This window comes from Amblyomma mixtum, chromosome 3 (assembly GCF_055824585.1).
Source record: "Amblyomma mixtum isolate Tamu chromosome 3, ASM5582458v1, whole genome shotgun sequence".
NCBI classification, from domain to species: Eukaryota; Metazoa; Arthropoda; class Arachnida; order Ixodida; family Ixodidae; genus Amblyomma; species Amblyomma mixtum.
This window is the reverse complement of record NC_143014.1, coordinates 402251619-402270714: the sequence shown is the minus strand read 5'-3', so window position 1 is coordinate 402270714 and position 19096 is coordinate 402251619. Positions and strand designations below refer to the sequence as shown.

At 47.4% G+C, this 19096-nt stretch overlaps 1 protein-coding gene across 50 annotated transcripts in view; it reads left to right on the top strand.

Annotated features, from left to right (window-relative positions):
* The window catches only part of LOC149357393 (uncharacterized), a 172333-nt gene that overhangs the window by 73413 nt on the left and 79824 nt on the right, over window positions 1-19096 (top strand). For 47 of the 50 annotated variants that reach the window (XM_089584625.1, XM_089584638.1, XM_089584617.1 and 44 more), the window contains 5 exons: window positions 1438-1551; window positions 3014-3106; window positions 6936-7028; window positions 9205-9318; window positions 16518-16643. In XM_089584625.1, the coding sequence (XP_089440751.1) occupies window positions 1438-1551; window positions 3014-3106; window positions 6936-7028; window positions 9205-9318; window positions 16518-16643 (540 nt within the window). The remainder of the gene's footprint in view (window positions 1-1437; window positions 1552-3013; window positions 3107-6935; window positions 7029-9204; window positions 9319-16517; window positions 16644-19096) is intronic. The other 3 variants (XM_089584613.1, XM_089584627.1, XM_089584640.1) reach the window with 3 other exon arrangements.

The following is a 19096-nucleotide window of genomic DNA, read 5'->3' as shown; positions in this document are numbered from 1 at the left end:
CTGGACAAATTAACCCCTCTTGAATAATTATTTAGTAAATGGTTTACGATTACAAGGCATTGCAGAACCAATACATATGAAAACTGTCAGGCTATCTTTGGTTGATTGTTTCAGTGGGTTAGCATTTTCTGTCCCTCCTAATTCGGCTGTGGCTACGTCTGAAGCGTATGGCGCAATAGCGGTAATGGGTTAATGGGCACATATCCGCCATTGGTCATTCTTTCCTTTCCAGTCACGGATCGCTGGGACTCTTTACAGCTGGGCTGTCGAAGGGAGGCAGTGGTATAATGGATGCGCCACTGCTCCTCGAGATGGCTGCTTACAAAACGGCCACCGGTGGGGCTTGTAACACATTGGTGGGAAGGTTGTGATTACACCGCAGGGTCCGCACCACGTCCCGCGGTCCTCGTTACTGACCACCGTGCAGGTGACAGGTAAATTAACGATCGGTCCTGAGAAGTTCCTTGGGAAGAGCCACCTATGCCTAAAGCTCGTTGTGTTCGAGGTGTCCACGCATTGCGGCGAGGTGGGGACGGGCGATGGTGGCCACCGTTCTCGCTGAAGCAGACCCTTTTAGTGCTCAAACACTAAAAATGGTATAGTGATTCGTTTTATGGAGGCTGAATTAGCCATCAGTTTTATCGCGTACGCCTGCTCAGGGTGATAATGAGGGATTCAATAGAGAAAAATAGTGGCATCTGTCCATGCAACGCGGGCCAGGCACGCAATTAACGCCCGTGTCGAGAGATGCCGCGTATAAGAAGTGCCTTAGTGTCAAGAAATGCCACTGGATGAAGTAGGCTTCTTCCGTTGTTATTCTAGTATTTATCTAATATTTGGAAATTTCACGAAGTTACGTGCTAATACTACACAGAAGTAAGGGGCACATTGTTGAAACTCGTCGCTTCAATGAAATCCTGTGACGCCAGACAAAGAAAACGAGCAACTCACCAACAAAAGTAAAGCTTTAAAAACGCGTTCTTCGAAGTGAAACCGTTAAGTCGTCTTTGTGAAGTTCTCTAGCTCGAACCTGGTGACACCACGGTAAACGTGTGGCAAACCAGTGAAGGTATATTTGCGCAGAGACATCATATTTGCTGTCAGTTGGACACATTTGGCATGATTTAAAACAGCCTGGAAAAAACCCCACTCGTAAGTTTTTTCATTCAGCTCGAAATTTCGAGAATAGAGAAGCTGCCAAATACTGGTACGAAAATAGTGGAAGTCAGCTTGAGGGAATTTACCACGGTTTCCTATTTGTAAGGGAAATGTAAAAATGGAAATAGCTTACATAGCATTGGCGGTTTCAAGAGAAAGATATAGATTCCTGGAATCCAAGGAATCCTGGAATTCAAATGCTAACGCATCCATAGTGGTCAGAGTGGGGACAACGAGATTTTTGTTGACTCGTTCTGATACACTCATGCTCTTTTTTAGCCCACCAAAGACAGCGAACACCATGTGAGCAGCCGACCACGAGCCACAGTGCGTCTTCGCCTTCCACAAGGCTCCCTCCCCCACCCTGAACATCGGGAAGGATCCCGACTCAGGGTATGTCCGCACAGGGCACGTTGTAGCTTGTGTTAAGGTACTCGCAGCGGAATCGAAAATTCTCGCGAAGTGTTCTTTCCATCTCCAACCTCTACTTTGGCGCTTTGTTTATCGCCGGCAGCTTCGAGGTGATCGCTGTGCTTGCTAGGCAGGATTGCACCACAGCACTTTTGGAAAATCATAGTCATGCGCTACTGTATGGTAGCTGTTTGAAATGACAGGTACTGTTCCATGCCTGTCTTCTATGCTCCTTTTAGTTTTAAAAGATATTTATGCTCAGCGAAATGTTGTGAATGATATTCGTATAGTGTAAACGGGAGATAACGTACTCTGGACTATTAATAACTTTCTGCGTTGCGACTAACCTTCTAAATAAAACAAGCCGCACCCTTCTGCACGATGTCCGTATAGAATGAATACATTAGAAGCAACGTTTAGAAGCAATGATTAGGCGCTAAACCTTAAATAAATAACTTACTTCAGTCCTCAATACGGCCAATCGAAGAGAGCCATATTGTAACCAGGCGAGCTTTCTATTGTTTCTTAAGATTTTCCCCAAAAGATTGATACTGGCTACTAACCGACAGTGTTGAAGTACAGTTATGTTGACGTAAGGCACATGATTCTTTATTTCGTACCTATCTTGACCCTCAAAAATTGCTGCTTAGAGGATTCACAACCATCATCAGCAGTGTGCCTACCAAATGAAGTGGGCTCATTTATTGCGAGAAGAAAGCACAAGTTGTACTTCTTGACAGAAAAGTACGGGCACGTTCGTTAGGTCGTAAACAAGTACAACTTACTTTTTAAGGTGTTTCAACTGCATGTGTGCACATAGGGGAAGGGCTTCAACACAATAAAACCGAGTAAAATGAACGCAGGAACAAGGATTTTTCAGAAAGGTAACTGTGTCAGTCCTTCTATTCGTATGACGTCCTTTACCTGTGTTTAAATCGCGTTCCCAAGATATAGCCCGCCTCCTCCCATGACGTGAAACCATGAAGCCGCGTTCGTTGTCATGCCATATTGGATTTTCTTAAGGCTATTTGTTAAGGGGCGTCCCCTAGCATTCTAAGAATACAGGCACTTGATTGAAAACCCCTTTCAGAGCCCCTTTTAGCACAGCGAGAAGGGTGTCGACGCGCGAGCATTGATGGCTTAATCCCCATATATGCAGAATGGACCATTGTCTACTTAACATTCATAGGCCACTCGCAGTCGTCATAACACTCATGGTGCAGTGAAGAGAATACAGGAAATGAGGAGAATACAGGAAGGATGAGAATAATTTCACACTGCCATGAACTAAATTATCCTGCAAAAGAACAATGGTAATAAGATGGGAAGGCAGAGATTGTAGAGAAAAATGCGTGGGTTTTTGAGAACAGGAGGGATATGGGGAGAGATATAAATAAAGGTTTTTGTCGGATTGTCATAATGGATTAGACTGTCTCCTTTTCAGGCCTCGCTAGAGCGAGACCACCTTCCGATGAGCACTCCGCCTCTGGAATCTGCGCTCCGGTGCCCCGACCGGCCTTCAAGTTCGCGGAGCCTGGTAAGCCTTCGAAGCGGACGGTGCTTTGGTGCTTGCGATATGTGCTGGGGGACATACTGGAACAATTTGCAGCGTTCAGATCGGGCAGAGTTTTTTGAGCAGCTCTTTAAATTAATGAAGCCGCTCTGATGTTTTTCCTGAAATGACTTATCACATACAAATGTGCTTATCTCTGGCCTTATCTCTGGCCTTATCTCTGCTTGCAGCGGTAGGATATTTAAGCGGTGAATATGGACTTTGTACTTAGCGTCTGCCTCTCGCATTGTTTTTTCCGCTAGCCAAAGCTTAGTTTTTCCCGCTACCAGCCCCCGTGATGCGTCATGCGTCCAGCACCATATGCCAAAGAGCACAAGCTGGGCAGCATGCTCTGCCCACCGCCCAGGTGACCTCTGGCGCTCCTTTTTAAAGTGAAAGCTTTCATAACAATCCAACTGTATAGAGGAATCACATCGTACCGTATTTATTGCGCGGCATCATGTAGTCCCCACCTACTAAGTGAGCAGTGCCGATCACGAGGTGCGCCTAGACGTTACTGGGAGCATTCGGCCGCTGGTCGTCCAGTGGCCGCGAGCCCGGAGGAAGTCGCAATAGCTCTCGCTGCCGCCGATCCAAAATCGAGAACAGTTATCACAGACTCTCGCCGGGCCTGTGAACATTATCTTGCAGGCGAAATATCCTCTCCTGCCTCCCAAATTCTAAGACGCGCTGCCGCCGATCCAACTCGCACAAAAGTGATCTGGGCTCCTGGCCACCAGGGTCTACGAGGCAATCAAGCCGCTGATGCGGCCGCCCGAGCGCTCACACACCGGGCTCCTCATCCTAGCTCTCCTGGCTCAGAAGCTCATAAACCGCTTCTGCGGTTCCGCGAAATCCTAATTCATTATTGCGACAGCCACCGTCTCTACCCAGTACCTGCCAAGGGGCTGAGTAAGGCGGAGGAGCGAACTCTGCGGCGCCTGTAGACAGGAACTCTTCTCTGTCCTGCCATAGCAAAACACTTCGATCCGAACACCGATGGGCGCTACCCGCACTGTGGAGAGATCTGCGATATCTTTCACATGGTGTGGGCATGTACTCAGAATCCTCACCTTCCCCCTTCCCCCACCCCCACCCGAGAGGCATGCGAGACTGCCCTTCTCAACTACTCCACACTGGAGTCCAAAAGGGCTCTAGTAAAGCGGGCGCGAGACGGGGCCTCGTCGTGCGGTGTCCCGAACTAAGGATACCGACCATGCAGCAGGGTTTTTTGATCCTCAAAATCTCTTTGAATATTAAGTTTTTCACCACCACCCACCTCCAGCGGGTTCCAGCGTTAGTACCTAGCGGCGAACAGAGGTATCGGGCTTGAGCGCGAAACCTGGAACACGAAGTCATGTCGTGCAAGTGACGTCAGCAGCGGAGGGCTATCATGGGTTCACCGCGCCGACTCTCTCGGACGTCGTGCAGCTACCATGGCCGCGGCCACTCCAGCTGGTTTGGAAGCACCGCATCTCTTCCCCCCCTCCTCCCGAGGAACTACCGCGCGCGTCAGAAGCTGGCGGACGGGCCGAGTGGGTGGGGCCGGCGTAGGAGTGACGTTTCTTATGACTTAATGCCCATGCATGCGGAATGGATCATTCTGTAATTAACATTCATAGATCCCTTGCGGTCGTCATTAAATTCATGGCAGTAGTGTCGCTGCTAAACAATGCGTCACTGGGATGCGATGCCAGGTGCTGCCACCGTTGGGGCTTCTGAGACTCAGGTTCCTTCTAGCCAGCAACATCACGCCATCAATGATTTCTTTACTGCCGCCGGCCACGATGGGCCCACCTGCCAGCTAGGTTGTCCATCTAGTTTGCGGCTGTCCACGACCAAAGCCGGGAGGAAGATACTTAACGACCTGGGAATAGGACACTCGAACGACGCGGAGACGAAGCTCCCCGTTCCCGAAGAGGTCCGACGCCAGACCAGAATCGACCCCATAGCCAAGAACATGAACCCCGAGTATAACAAGGAAAGAAGAGCGGCGAGGGCAAGGCTCTCATCGACCTGCGCGCCAACGACGAGCACGCGCGGTACGTGGACGCGGCCGAATACCAACAGAACGCCTTCGCAGCGGTCGCCATAGAGGCGTCGACCGGCGCCACGAGGACGGCAGCGAGCGTGAGAGGCGCCGGAGCGGAACAAGCGGAGGAGGTGGCCATCGCCCGGGCCATCGCCGACGCAGACTGCTACACGGTGCTGAGTGACTCGAGACAGGCGGTGCGAAACTTCGCCAAAGGCCAAGTCTGCAGGGAGGCCGAGCGCGTACTACGAGCGACTAAACTGCAAGACAGAAGAGTAAGAATCAAATGGTTTCCGGCGCACGCGGGCGACGCGTCGGAACGCAGCGCGAACCACGATGAGACGGCACACGCAGCGGCGCGAGCGCTAACCAACCGCGCCCCGGCAACACACCGTCCGACGTGGTTCGGAGCCAAGGACCGCATGACCGACTACAGCGAAATCACGAAGGCCTACCGCCTGGCTCGCAGGACTCTCCCACCCCCGCACCTGAGGCTGAGTCGAGCGGAGGCGGTACTACTGAGACAGCTCCAGACCGGATCGCTACCGAGCCCGGGACTGATGCATCGCATGTACCCCGAGACCTACCCGACCGATACGTGTAGAGTCTGCCGGAGGGAGCCGGCAGATCACAAGCACATCTTGTGGGACTGCATCAGAAATCCAAAGGAAGCAAGATCAGGAACAATCCCGCCGCGGCTGGAGGCAGCAGCGAAGAGCAACGACCATGACCAACAGCTATGGGCCGTCCAGCAGGTCCTCGGGGCGCTCGAAAGGCAGGGACCCAGCGAGCCGGCAACGGCGAGCGCAGACCCGCGCCGAGTAACGGCAGCCTCGTAGACGACGTAAGCCCTCGTCGGGGCGCGCGAGCGCCCAACTGCAGGCACAAATAAAGTTTACTCCAATCCAATCCAATCCCCCCCCAACCCCGCATGACGGCGTGCGCGTCCAGGCATTGTTCTTATCGGACTATTGAAGCCATTTATTAGGCGCTAATAAATGTTTCACTTTTATACTCGTTCATAGCATAAGCTCTATGCGTATTGGAGATGGGGATAACGCTGTGAAGCATTGTTTTCGTCTCATATATTTACTTTTGCGCTTTGTTCATCGTCTGCAGCGCATGGGCTTTACACTTTCTTTGCTAAGCAAGTAGAGACCAAAGCGGTCTAGAAAAATATCATTATTCGATGCAGTGCCCACATTGTTCGTGATGAATGCCGTTCTTACATGCGTATTATTCAGAACATCTGATAGTTTCTTTAAACTGAGCGCTGATGAGAGCACGCATGTTTGCCATCACCGCCACCGATAGTTTCATGCTTTATGGGCAAAAACCAGCCCCTTAGAAAATGAGTTTCAGTAACAGCTACGTCTTCTAGGTCCTTGTCCTCAGCGTTCTCAACCCAACGTGCGAATACCTTTCGATAACAAGTATCCTACGGCACCCCTTTCGCCTCCACCCCCCCTCCTCGCCTTTGCTTGGGCGAAAACGATCTTGCTCAGGTGTCTAATTCATTTTAATGGGAAACGAACAGGCTACTGGAAGGCCAAGAACAATTTGACATTCCTGTGAACTAAAATAGCACGCAACAGAACGATACTTAATCAGGACCACTTCTGAGCAGCGGAACCAAGCACACCCCCAGGAATAAAATGGGAAGGGAGAGATTGCAGAGAAAGAGAGTGGGTTTTTGAGAACAGGACGGATATGGTGTGAGATTTACTATAAAGGTTTTTTGGTCGATTGATCGTAATGAATGATAGACTGTCTCCTTTTCAGGCCTCGCTACAACGCGAGCAGCCTCCGGTGTGCACTCCGCCTCCGGTGGCTTCGTTCAGGCGCCCCGATTGGCTTTCAAGATCGCGGAGCGTGGTAAGCCATTGAAGTGGAGGGTACTCTGGTGCTTTTGCAAGGTGCTAGGAGCACATACTGGAACAATTTGCGCTCTTCATATCGGGCACAGCCTGCTGTGTAGGTCTTTAAATTGATGAAGGCGCTCTTATGTTAAGCACATGGGTGCTTATCTCTTGCCGTTTGTGCTCGGTACGGTACGATATTTTAGCCGTGAATACGGACTCTGTACTCAGCGTCTGCCTCTCGAAATCAAGAGGAAGAAGTGGGCTTGGGCAGGGCCTGTAATGCGAAGGCAAAATAACCGCTGGTCCTTAAGGGTAACGGAGTGGATTTCAAGAGAAGGCAAGCGTAGCAGGGGGCGACAGACAGTTAGGTGGACGGATCAGAGAAGTTTTCGGGGATACGGTGGCTCCAACTAGCGAAGGACAGGGTCAGTTGGAGGGACCTGGGAGAGGCCTTTGCCCTGCAGTGGGTGCAGTCAGGCTGATGATGATGACAGTAGTAACCGAAGACCTCTCAGTAACACGAAATATCTGGACAAATTAACCCCGCTTGAATAATGATTTAGTGAATCTTTTACGATTACAAGCCATTGCAGAACCAATACACATGAAAACTGTCAGGCTATCTTTGGTAGATTGTTTCAGTGCGTTAGCATCTTCTGTCCCTTCTAATTCTACTGTGGCTACGCCTTAAGGGTATGGCGCAGTAGGGTAAGGGGTTAGCGGAACATATCCGCAATTGCTCATTCTCTACTTTCCAACCATGAATCGCTGGGACTCCTTACAGCACTCATGGCGAAGTGGTGCAGTGGTTAATTAATGCACCACGGCTCCTCGAGGTGGCTGCTTACAAAACGGCCACCGGTGGGGCTCCCAACACCCAAGCTGCTCTTCTGTAGCAACCGGTTACGACCAGTCATTAATTTATCTGCCACCTGCTATGGTGGGAAGGTTGTGATGACACCGCAGGGTCCGCACCACGTCACGCGGCCCTCGTTACTTCCATCGTGCAGGTGACAGGCGAATTAATGATTCGACCCGAGAAATTCCTCGGGAAGAGCAACCTATGCCTAAAGTTCCTTGTGTTCGAGGTGTCGACACATTGCGGTGAGGTGGCGACGGGCAACGGTGGTCACCTTCTAATGCTGGACCGTTCTAACGCTGGAACACTAAAAACTGGATAGTGCTTGGATATATAGAGGCTGAATTACGCCCTCATTGCTATCTCAGCTTAAATTAGAGATGACATTGTGAATTAAAGTGCTATGACCACAGCGCGTGCACGCCTGCTCAGGGTGATAATGGGGGATTCAAGAGAGAAAAATAGTGGCATCTATCTGTGCAACGCGCGCCAGGGACGCAAGGAATGCCCGTGTCGAGAGATGCATCATATGATAATCAAGATGTGCCTCAGGATCAAGAAATTCCAGTGGATGAAGTAGGCTGCTTCCGCTGTTATGCTAGCACTCATGTAACATTTGGAAATTTAACGAAGTTGCATGCTAATACTATACAGAAGTAAAGGGCACATTGTTAAAACTCGTCGCTTCAATAAAACCTTCCGATGTGAGCCAAAGAAAAGGAGCAACTTGCGCACAGATGTGAAGCTTGAAAAACGCGCTCTGCGAAGTGAAATAGTTAAGTCTTTGTGAAATTCTCTAGCTTCAAATAAGCGTGTGGCAAACGAATGATGATATATCAGCGCAGAGGCATCATATTTGCAGGGAATTAGACACATTTGCTGTTATTTAAAACAGCTTGGAAGAAGCCCCACTCGTAAGCTTTTCCAATTGGTTCGTAATTTAGAGAATGAAGTAGCTGCCAAGTACCGGAACGAAAATGGTGGAAGTCAGCTTGGAGGAATTTGCCGCTGTAATCTATATGTAAGGGAAATGTAAAAAAGAAAATAGCCTACTTAGCCGTGGCTGTTTCAAGACAGATACTTAGATTCCGGAAATCCAAGTGGTATGCAATGCAATTGGTATGCAGCCAAGTGGTATACAGACTTTTAAAATGCTAACGCATTCATAGTGGATATAGTGGGGACAACGAGATTTTATGTTGACTCGTTCTGATAAAGTATGCACCCAAGGATTATACAGACGTTTAAATGCCAACGCATCCATAGTTGTGAGAGTGGGGACAACGAGATTTTTGTTGACTCGTTCTGATACACTCATACTCTTTTTTAGCCCGCCATAGAGAGCGAGGACCCTCTGAACAGCCCAGAACGAGCCACAGTCTGTATTCGCCGTGCTCAAGGCTCATTCTACCACCCCGAACATCAGGAAAGATCCCGACTCATTGTATGTCCGCACAGATCATCTTTGAAGCTCGTGTTAAGGCACTCGCGGCAGAATCAAAAACTCTGGCGAAGTGTTCTCATCGTCTCGGACCTCGACTTTGGCGCTTTGTGTATCGCCGGCAGCATAAGGGTTATCACTGTGTTTGCTAGGCAGGATTGCACCAGAGCACTTTTGGAAAATCATAGCCATGTGCTGCTGTTTGGTAGCTGTTTGAGATTATAGGCACTTTTCCATGCCTGTCTTCGATTTCCGTTTTAGTTTTAAAATATTTTTGAGCTCAATGAAATGTTCAGAAATATATTCGTATAGTAAAAACAGGAGATAACGTAGTCTGGACGAATAATTACTTTCTGCGTTGAGACTAACCTTCTAAATAAAACAAGCCGCACCCTTCTTCACGGTGTGTTTACAATGATTACATTACAAGCAACATCTACAAACAATGATTAGGCGTTAAACCTTAAATAAAGAAGTTTCTTCAGTCCTCAATACGGCCAATCAAAGAGAGACCTATTGTAACCAGGCGCGGTTTCTATTGTTTCTTAAGATTTTTCCCGAAAGATTCATTCTGGCTGTTCACTGCCTATGTTGAAGTACAGTGATTTTGACGTAAGACAGATGATTATTTATTTCTTACCTATGTTGGGGCTCAAAAATTGCTGGTTAGAGGATTCACAACCATCATTAGCAGTGTGCCTTTTAGTTGAAGTGGGCTCATTTTTTGCGGGAAGGAAGAATAAGTTGTACTCCTCGACAGCCAAAGTACGGGTATGTTCGTTAGGTCGTAAACAAGTACTACTTTTTTTTTAAGGTGTTTCAACTGCATGTGTGCGCATAGGGGAAAAGCTTAAACACAACAAAACGCAGTAAAATGAACGCAAGTACAAAGATCCTTGAGGAAGATAACTGTCTCAGTCCTTATCTTCGTATTACGTTATTTACCTGTGTTTAAATCGTCTTCCCAACACATAGCCAGCCTCCTTCCATGACGTGAAACCATGAAGCCGCGTTGTTTGTCCTGACATACTGATTTATGTTAAGGACATTTGTTAAGCGGCGTCCCCTTACCTTCTAGGGATACCACCACACTATTGAAAGCCGCTTTCAGGTCACCTTTTAGATCAGCGAGAATGGTATGGACCCGAGAACGTTGATGTCTTAATCCTCGTATACGCGGAATGGGTCATTCTCTGCGTAAAATTCATAGACCACTTGCAGTTGTCTTAACACTCATGGCGCAGTGGTGCCGTGCTTAAACAATGCCCCACCGGCCTGCGATGGCAGGGTTCGCCACTGGTGGGGCTTGTGAGACTGAGGTTCCTTCTAGCGAGCAACATCACACGAGCAATGATGCCACTGCCACTTGCCACGATGGACAGTTTTTTTGGAATTTGGATGGAATTTTTTTGGGTACTAATGGATGTTTTCCTTTATCCTCGTTTACAGCATAAGCTTGATGCGTATTGGGGACGTGGGTAACGCTGTCAGGCATTGTTTTCGTGTCATGTATTTACTTTTGCGTCTTATTCATCTTCTGCAGCACATGGGCATAACCCATTAGGGACCAAGAAAAATCTAACGGGAGGATTTTCTTCATTTCTAGCACATAATGCTCACTTATAAAGAAAAAAGAGGTTACTGGTATTTTGTCCTGATTACTTGAGTCGTTTCAAATTTACACAGGTGTACTTTTTATAGTATGCTGGGTCCTCCCCCAGGGCGTGTTGTTACTTCGCTCCGCTCCTGCTTTGTGGGGCGAATTTTGTTAATGTGTCCATGAGTGGCAAGTGCGAAAGCGCTGTGCTTCCTAACAACAAAATTCAGGTACTCATCTCGAGGACTTTGAGCTGATTTTTTCAGACGAAGGAAGGCTGCAGAGCGATCACCTGCATATGCAACGCTGAGCTCAAAAGCTTTTTCGTGGCAAAACCGGTTTTCTTTGATATATGAATTTCTAAAGGCTGAAAGATGAATAGGCTTTATCAGCATTTACTCGCGTTCTAGTTTTCTCATCTTTAAAGGTGTACTCACAGTGGAACACACAGCACAATGCACGTGAAAGTACAGGGAACAAGCTATGAACTATTGTCTTTTTAGTTTAGGTCACCTTTATGATAGAGGTTTCTATTAAAAGAGCCGCACTTAGGCTGGTCAAAATAATGTCAGTCGGTGTGGGCAATTAGGCCAATTGCGGATATATGCGCTAGTATCATATGTTTCGGTGCTGTGCTGCTCGGCGAGGTTAAAAGTACCCTAAAGATAAATATACGGCTCCAACGAGGATTTTCGGAAGCAAAATTCAGGTACTCATCTCGAGGACTTTGAGCTGATTTTTTCAGACGAAGGAAGGCTGCAGTGCGATCACCTGCATATGCAACGCTGAGCTCAAAAGCTTTTTCGTGGCAAAACCGGTTTTCTTTGATATATGAATTTCTAAAGGCTGAAAGATGAAAAGGCTTTATCTGGATTTCCTCTCGTTCTAGTTTTCTCATGTTTAAAGGTGTACTCACAGTGGAACACGCAGCACAATGCACGTGAAAATACAGGGAACAAGCTATGAACTATTGTCTTTTTAATATAGATCACCTTTATGATAAAGAGGCTTCCATTAAAAGAGCCGCACTTAGGCTGGTCAAAATAATGTCAGTCGATGTGGCCAATTACGCCAATTGCGGATATATGCGCTAGCATGATATGCTTCGGTGCTGTGCTGCTCGGTGAGGTTAAAAGTACTCTAAAGATAAATATACGGCTCCAACGAGAACAGGATTGTAAATGGCCTCCTTGATCTTATCAGCAAATGATAACCGCGCAAGTGGAAGGTCATTCAAGGAAACCAAGTTCGAGAGGTGAAATTAACTCGAATTTCAAAAGCTAAGACATGAGTCGCGTGGAGATTGCTTTTTTTCGATACGTTTCCTAAGAAAATGGTGAAATGGAATGAAGCTGTAGTTTCTGGTAGTAGAGGTGATAGCTCTTCTGCTACTGAGAGAGAGAGAGAAAGTAACACGTATTAGCACCCTTCAAAAAGAATCCGAGGTGCAGCTCGGTTCCAGCCATGTCTTCCCCCTCAGCCGTCGACCAGGATCTCCTGGAAAAGTGTAAGTGAACCGACCGAGCATAAACTAGCACGAGTTGTTTTGAGTGAAAAAAAAAATATATACGTATTTTGCTCTTTTTCGGTACATGTGGGGCACATGCAATATCAAAATTCACACCTGAGTAGATTATTCAACATGGTTGATCATAGAGCAATGCAGCAGAAAAAAGTGGCCACTTAAGCTAATGGAAATTTCATTACGGTCATTGCATGGTCCTGTGTCATTCTGAATTTTAGTTCTATGGATGTTAGAATCCTTATGAAGGAAATTGGTTATTAACTGCCATTCGTGCCGGGTGTCATTAGCGTTTTCAGTAATTTTTAGTTGGATACTAGTCACGCTATGCGCATTTTAAAATTAGTGAAAATGTATCAAAACACCTTCAGAACTGTATAATAGCAGTGCTGAATAGCTGATCACTTCACCTTGATCTGTAGATTCCCTTTCTTTCTTATGGCTTTTAGTAAGCCTTGGTGCTCTAGTTACTCCGGGCGGTCCAAATGTACGTTGGACAGTGGCGTGTCGTTTGGAATGGTGAATACAATCAGAAACTTTTGCTCAATATTACTTTTAGACGATCCTTCGTGGACCGTTAGTATGGGTTAGCAGCAAAGAAGTCGCATTCCAAGTGGCCGATAATGCGCGAGATACCAAAATTAACTTACCAATTTGCACACATCTGAGGTCCAGGCACGATAGTTGGATATATCTGAAGTCGAATACTTCGCTTTGTATTATCCGAGATAACACACAAAAGTAAACTATATCCGAGGCTAACACAGGTACGTTCCTTATATCCGAGGTGGTATACTTAGGTTCAGTTCATCCACGCCTAACGCACTAGTAGTCATTGTACCGACGTGACCTACTGAGGTTCGTTGTGGTGGTGGTGGAGTAAATACACAAACGGGACTACCGCCTTACAGACGCCTGTCAGCAATTGCTCTGCTTGAGCTTGCGTCCCTACCACTGACACGGACTCATAAGGCCAGTGTCCTGTAAAAACTTCTGTAGTGATCGTGACAATAATCATTGCTCATTTGAAGTGTCCTCATGGTACACGATGCGGGGCATATACTACCTATGGTAGTTTAATAATTTCGTATATGTAGTATGCTAAGTTTGTACCCAGGAGGGCAGGTTGCCATCCGCCAAACGTCGCAGGTGGAACAGCTGCCAGTGAGCCGTAGCTCGCTGATTCCGTTTGCGCACATCCTTCTAATGCTCACACGTTAATAAACTAAATGGCTGTTCAAGGACAAGTTATAGTCCTTACCGGTGCTCAGCTATGGGGCAGAAACCTGGAGGCTAACAAAGAGGGTTGAGCTTAAGTTAAGGACAACAGAGCCAGCTATGGAAGGAAAAATGATGGCTGTAACGTTAACACATCGGTAGCGGGCGGAGTGGGTGAGGGAACAAACGCGGGTGAATGACATGCTAGTCGAAATCAAGAGGAAGAAATGGGCTTGGGCAGGGCATGTAATGTGAAGGCAAGATAACCGCTGGCCCTTAAGGGTAACGGAGTGGATTCCAAGAGAAGGCAAGCGTAGCAGGGGGCGGCGGAAAGTTAGGTGGGCGGATGAGATTAAGTTTGCGGGGATACGTTGGCTGCAATGATGATGATGACAGTAGTAACCGAAGACCTCTCAGTAACACGAACCATCTGGACAAGTTAACCCCGCTTGAATAATGATGTAGTGAATCATTTACGATTGCTAGGCATTGGAGAACCAATAGACATGAAAACTGTCAGGCTATCTTTGGTGGATTGTTTCAGTGCGTTAGCATTTTCTGTCCCTTCTAATTCTACTGTGACTACGCCGTAAGGGTATGGCGCAACAGCGTAAGGGGTTAAGGGGCACATACCGCAATTGGTCATTGCCTACTTTCCAATCGTGGATCGCTGGGACTCCTTACAGCACTCATGGCGAAGTGGTGCAGTGGTTAATTAATGCACCAATGCTCCGCGAGGTGGCTGCTTACAAAACGGCCACTGGTGGGGCTTGCAACACCCAAGCTACTCGTCTGTAGCAACCGGTTACGACCAGTCATTAATTTTTCTGCCACCTGCTATGGTGGGAAGGTTGTGATGACACCGCACGGTCCGCACCACGTCACGCGGCCCTCGTTACTCCCATCGTGCAGGTGACAGGCGAATTAATGATTCGACCCGAGAAATTCCTCGTGAAGAGCAACCTATGCCTAAAGTTCCGTGTGTTCGAGGTGTCGACGCATTGGGTTGAGGTGGCTGCGGGTGACGGTGGCTTAAGCAAACCCTTCTAAGCAAACCCGCTTAAGCAAACCCTTAAGCAAACCCTTCTAATTCTGAAGCACTAAAAATAGGATAGTGATTGGTTATGTGGAGGCTGAATTACGCCATCATTACTATCTAAGCTTAAATTAGAGTTGACATTGTGAATTAAAGTTCCATGACCGCAGGGCGTGCACGCCTGCGTAGGGTGATAATGGGGGATTCAAGAGAGAAAAACAGTGGCATCAATCTGTGCAACGCGCGCCAGGCACGCAAGGAATGCCCGTGTCGAGATATGCAACATATGAAAATCAAGTAGTGCCTCAGGATCGAGAAATGCCAGTGGATGATGTAGGCTGCTTCCGCTGTTATGCTAGCACTCATGTGACATTTGGAAATTTAACGAAGTTGCTTGCTAATACTATACAGAAGTAAAGGGCACATTGTTAAACCTCGTCGCTTCCATAAAACCCTCCGATGTGAGCCAAAGAAAAGCAGCAACTTGCGCGCAAATGTGAAGCTTGTAAAACGCGCTCTGCGAAGTTAAATAGTTAAGTCTTTGTGAAGTTCTCTAGCATAAATTGGCGATATTACGGTAAACGTGTGGCAAATAACTGATGATATATCAGCGTATATATTAGGCATCATATTTGCTGGGAATTAAGACATTTGCTGTGATTTAAAACAGCTTGGAAAAACCCCACTCGTAAGCTTTTCCAACCGGTTCGTAATTTAGAGAATAAAGTGGCTGCCAAGTACCCGAACGAAAATGGTGGAAGTCAGCTTGAAAAAATTTACCGCTGTAATATATTTGTAAGGAAAATGTAAAAAAGAAAATAGCCTACTTAGCCGTGGCTGTTTCAAGACATATATTTAGATTCCGGGAATCCAAGTGGTATGCAATCCTGTCCTGTCGTTTTTTCTCCTACTTTGTGTCGTCTTGTTGCGCTTTAATTCTTGCCAGCTATGAACCAACATGCCCCGGAGAGTGTTTTACTGAGGTTTTGAATGCAAGTGGTATGCAGCCAAGTGGTATACAGACTTTACAAATGCTAACGCATCCATAGTGGTGAGAGTGGGGCAAACGAGATTTTATGTTGACTCGTTCTGATACAGTATGCACCCAAGTGTTATACACTGTACAGCGGTGCGTGGCGTAGTTTGGGAGAACCATTTCAGTACACAAAGTATAATAGGGTATAACGAGCCTATTTACAAAGACCCTACAGCCGCATTCTTCATAATACCTCCTTTACCGAGCGTCCAGACCTCGACTCGAAGGCACATTCCGCCTCCACGCACCATACAAAGCCATGCAGAGGCTTTCGTTGTCATATAGTTTTGAATCTTCACAGAAATCTCACTGGAAAAGTGTTTTGCATTGCACCGGCGCCAAAATACTCTCTAGGCGGCACTGGCTAAATACCATTCAATAAGAAAAAATATTTCAGGGTAGATCTTCGCCCCCCCAACTGCTTCTAAAGATCAGATTAATTGTTATCGGGCCTAATAAATTTTCAATACGAAATAAATACGTGGAATGAGGGGAAATAAGAAATAAAATTTGCTTATAGATGGTATTCACCAAACAGAACACGATAATAAGAGCACACTGTTTGTGGGCACTCCGTGATGCGGTATCAGAAAACGGTATCAGAAAACGCGGTATCAGAAAATGGAAAGCCCTGTAATGAATGGCACCCGAGAATGTTCGTATGGGGTAACTTGGGAACAGATTGGTTCTTCCAAAAGAAAAATGGGTGGTTGGAAATAAATGAGAGTTGGGATGTGATTGAAAACAATGACATTTTTATGCAATTATTCTGACAAACTCTGGCTCCTTACAGGCACCCGGTGAGACAGTGCAGTCCCCTGACTACACGATGCCTGTGGCAGCGGCTGCTCCCCCTACTCGAGACGCCCTCAGCCGCGGCGACGAGGCCTTTTGGAACCTCCTGTGTCATGAGCTTGAGGTGTGTTGGCAGTTGCGGCAAGGTACTCGCGACCGTGTCGGGAATTCTTTGACGGAGCTGTATCCATATCTGACATTTACTTTTGCACTTTATCTTCGGTGGCACAGGGTCTTATCAATTTATTGGCTCGGCAAAAAAGACCAGAGCGCTTTGAAAAACCTTAATTACTCTCTGCTCCTTCTATGCTGTTCGAGATGTCTGTCGTTCATCCATGACCCTCATTGGGTATGTTCGATGCCGTCAATTAAGCTGCGATGGTAGCGGCGACGATGCTGTTTTTCGAGAACCACAGAGGAATCTTCTTTCTATCGCCGCCACCGTGGTGTTCAATTCTTTGTGGGTGCAAGTCAGCCCAATTAAAAGTTCTTGCCAGTGCCGCATCCCTCTACTGTTACGGTCACGGTTTTGCCATGAGAATGTGGCGTCTGCTGGAGATGCAGGGTGACTTGCTCGTAAGCCACCAAAGCTGCAACCAGTCACTAAGACATCACTAGTGTTTCTCCAAGAGCCGAAGAATAAGACAAGCTGTTCCACTATGGGACCTACATAACTCATTTGACTAGGATAGAAAGTTAAGATGCGCCTTATTCTCAATGGCATGTTCGGCATGTACATTCAGGGTAGAATGAAAAGCGAATACACATATAGCGTACATTTCTACTCTGCAGCTACATCTCCATTTAGACAGGGTTTAGAAATGTGTGCTTCCGCAGATTCTTTTTCTCCTAACCACGAATCAGGCTAGCTGCATGTTGCAGCTGAAAGTAATGAGGTAAAATATTTCGTTTTTTTCGCGGGCACTGTTCAGTGTTCATACCATCCAGAGTAAATGTTATACCAGCACCACGAGGGCTCTCGCAAGCCGTGGGATGCATTCAATACAGCGTTCCTTGAGCCATTCAGGAGCTCCCATCGGAAGGAAAGAGCAGTATTTCTGCTCGGATTCCCCATCCAGCTCTGAAGCACAGAAGCATCGTGCCTGCCCTTAATTGGCAGATAAGACAATAAAGTTCCAGATGCAAGACATACAGGGCTGTTTTTCGCCTGTTTCGTATCGAAACCCCCCAAAACTCTTCCTGAATTTACGACAGGCCACCGTCTGCCCGACCTGGCCATTACGACCGCTCGCTACACATGTTTTCCACAAGGCAGCCGGATACTATGTCATCACATATAAACATCCCAAGGACTCTCTCGGGGTTGACCCATGGGGATATTGCTTTCGCACTAATAAGAATAGTGCGGGGCGCATTCGGCAGGTCCTCTCAGGTCATGAGTGGCAGCTTGCCAATGTCCCTTAAGAGTGTAATATATAAACGCTGTATCTTACGAGTGCCTACCTATTGGGCAGAAACGTAAATTGAGGACAACGCACCAACGTATGGAAAGGTTCGCGAGAGGTATAACATCAAGAGACACGAAGAGGGAAGAGGGTGTCAGGGAACAAAAAATAGCTATTGACATACTAGTCGAAATGAACAGGAAGAAATGGGCTTGCGCAGGGCAGTTAATGCGAAGGCAAGATATCTGACGGTTTAAAGAAAAGGGAAGTGCAGCCGGGGGCGGCGGAAAATTAGCTGGGGGGAGATGAGAAGGCGGCACTTGACGGGGTTAATTATCAGTTACAGGCGAGGCCTTTGTACTGCAGTGGGTGTAGTCAGGTTGATGATGATGATTAGAAAAAGCACAACCATGGGTGGGACCCCAGAATGCTCCAATGTGATAAGATGGAAGAAGAAAAATGAGATATAATTAGCCCGATCGAATAGGTACTTCTTCTGTTACGACTCACCCTCTTGAGAGTGTTTTATGTACCTAAAGCTTAGTGATAGTAGTAGTAGTAGAAAACTTCTATTGAAATCTTTTAAGAGATTCGCGGATTCGAAGCCTCCGTCGTCTTTCGTGGCGCCAGCGACTTGAGGCTTCTCTTCAGCAAGGTTGGGCCCCTAGTCCAGGGCTCCACTGAGTCGCGCTGCATCAGTAGCGTGCCGCACTAAGGCCCTTTGGGCCGCGAGCTCGCTGCTGGTGAGCCGGCTCTCCCATTGCTCCGCACTCGGGAATTCGTGTTGGTGGAATGCTTTATTTCGTTCGCACTCCCATGTTATGTGGTATAGTGTGGGTGTGTCGCCGCACCAGGGGCAGTTTGCTCTGTATTGTGTTGGTGACATCTTGTTATAGATGTACAAGTTGGGGAAGGAGTTTGTTTGTAGCCTACGCCAGCCGACTGCTTCCTCCCTCGTGAGGGCTTTGTGTGGTGGTGGGTACTTGAATCTAGTCCCCCTATATAGTTGTAATGTCTCTGTGTATCCCCCCTCGCATGGTAGTAGCTGAAGCTCCAGAACATCTGACATGCCTGCTCGGTATGTAAGCCCTCGAGCTAGGCTGTCTGCTCTTTCGTTCCCCGCTACGCCTGCGTGGCCTGGGACCCAGATTATGTGTTGTATGGGTGTCTT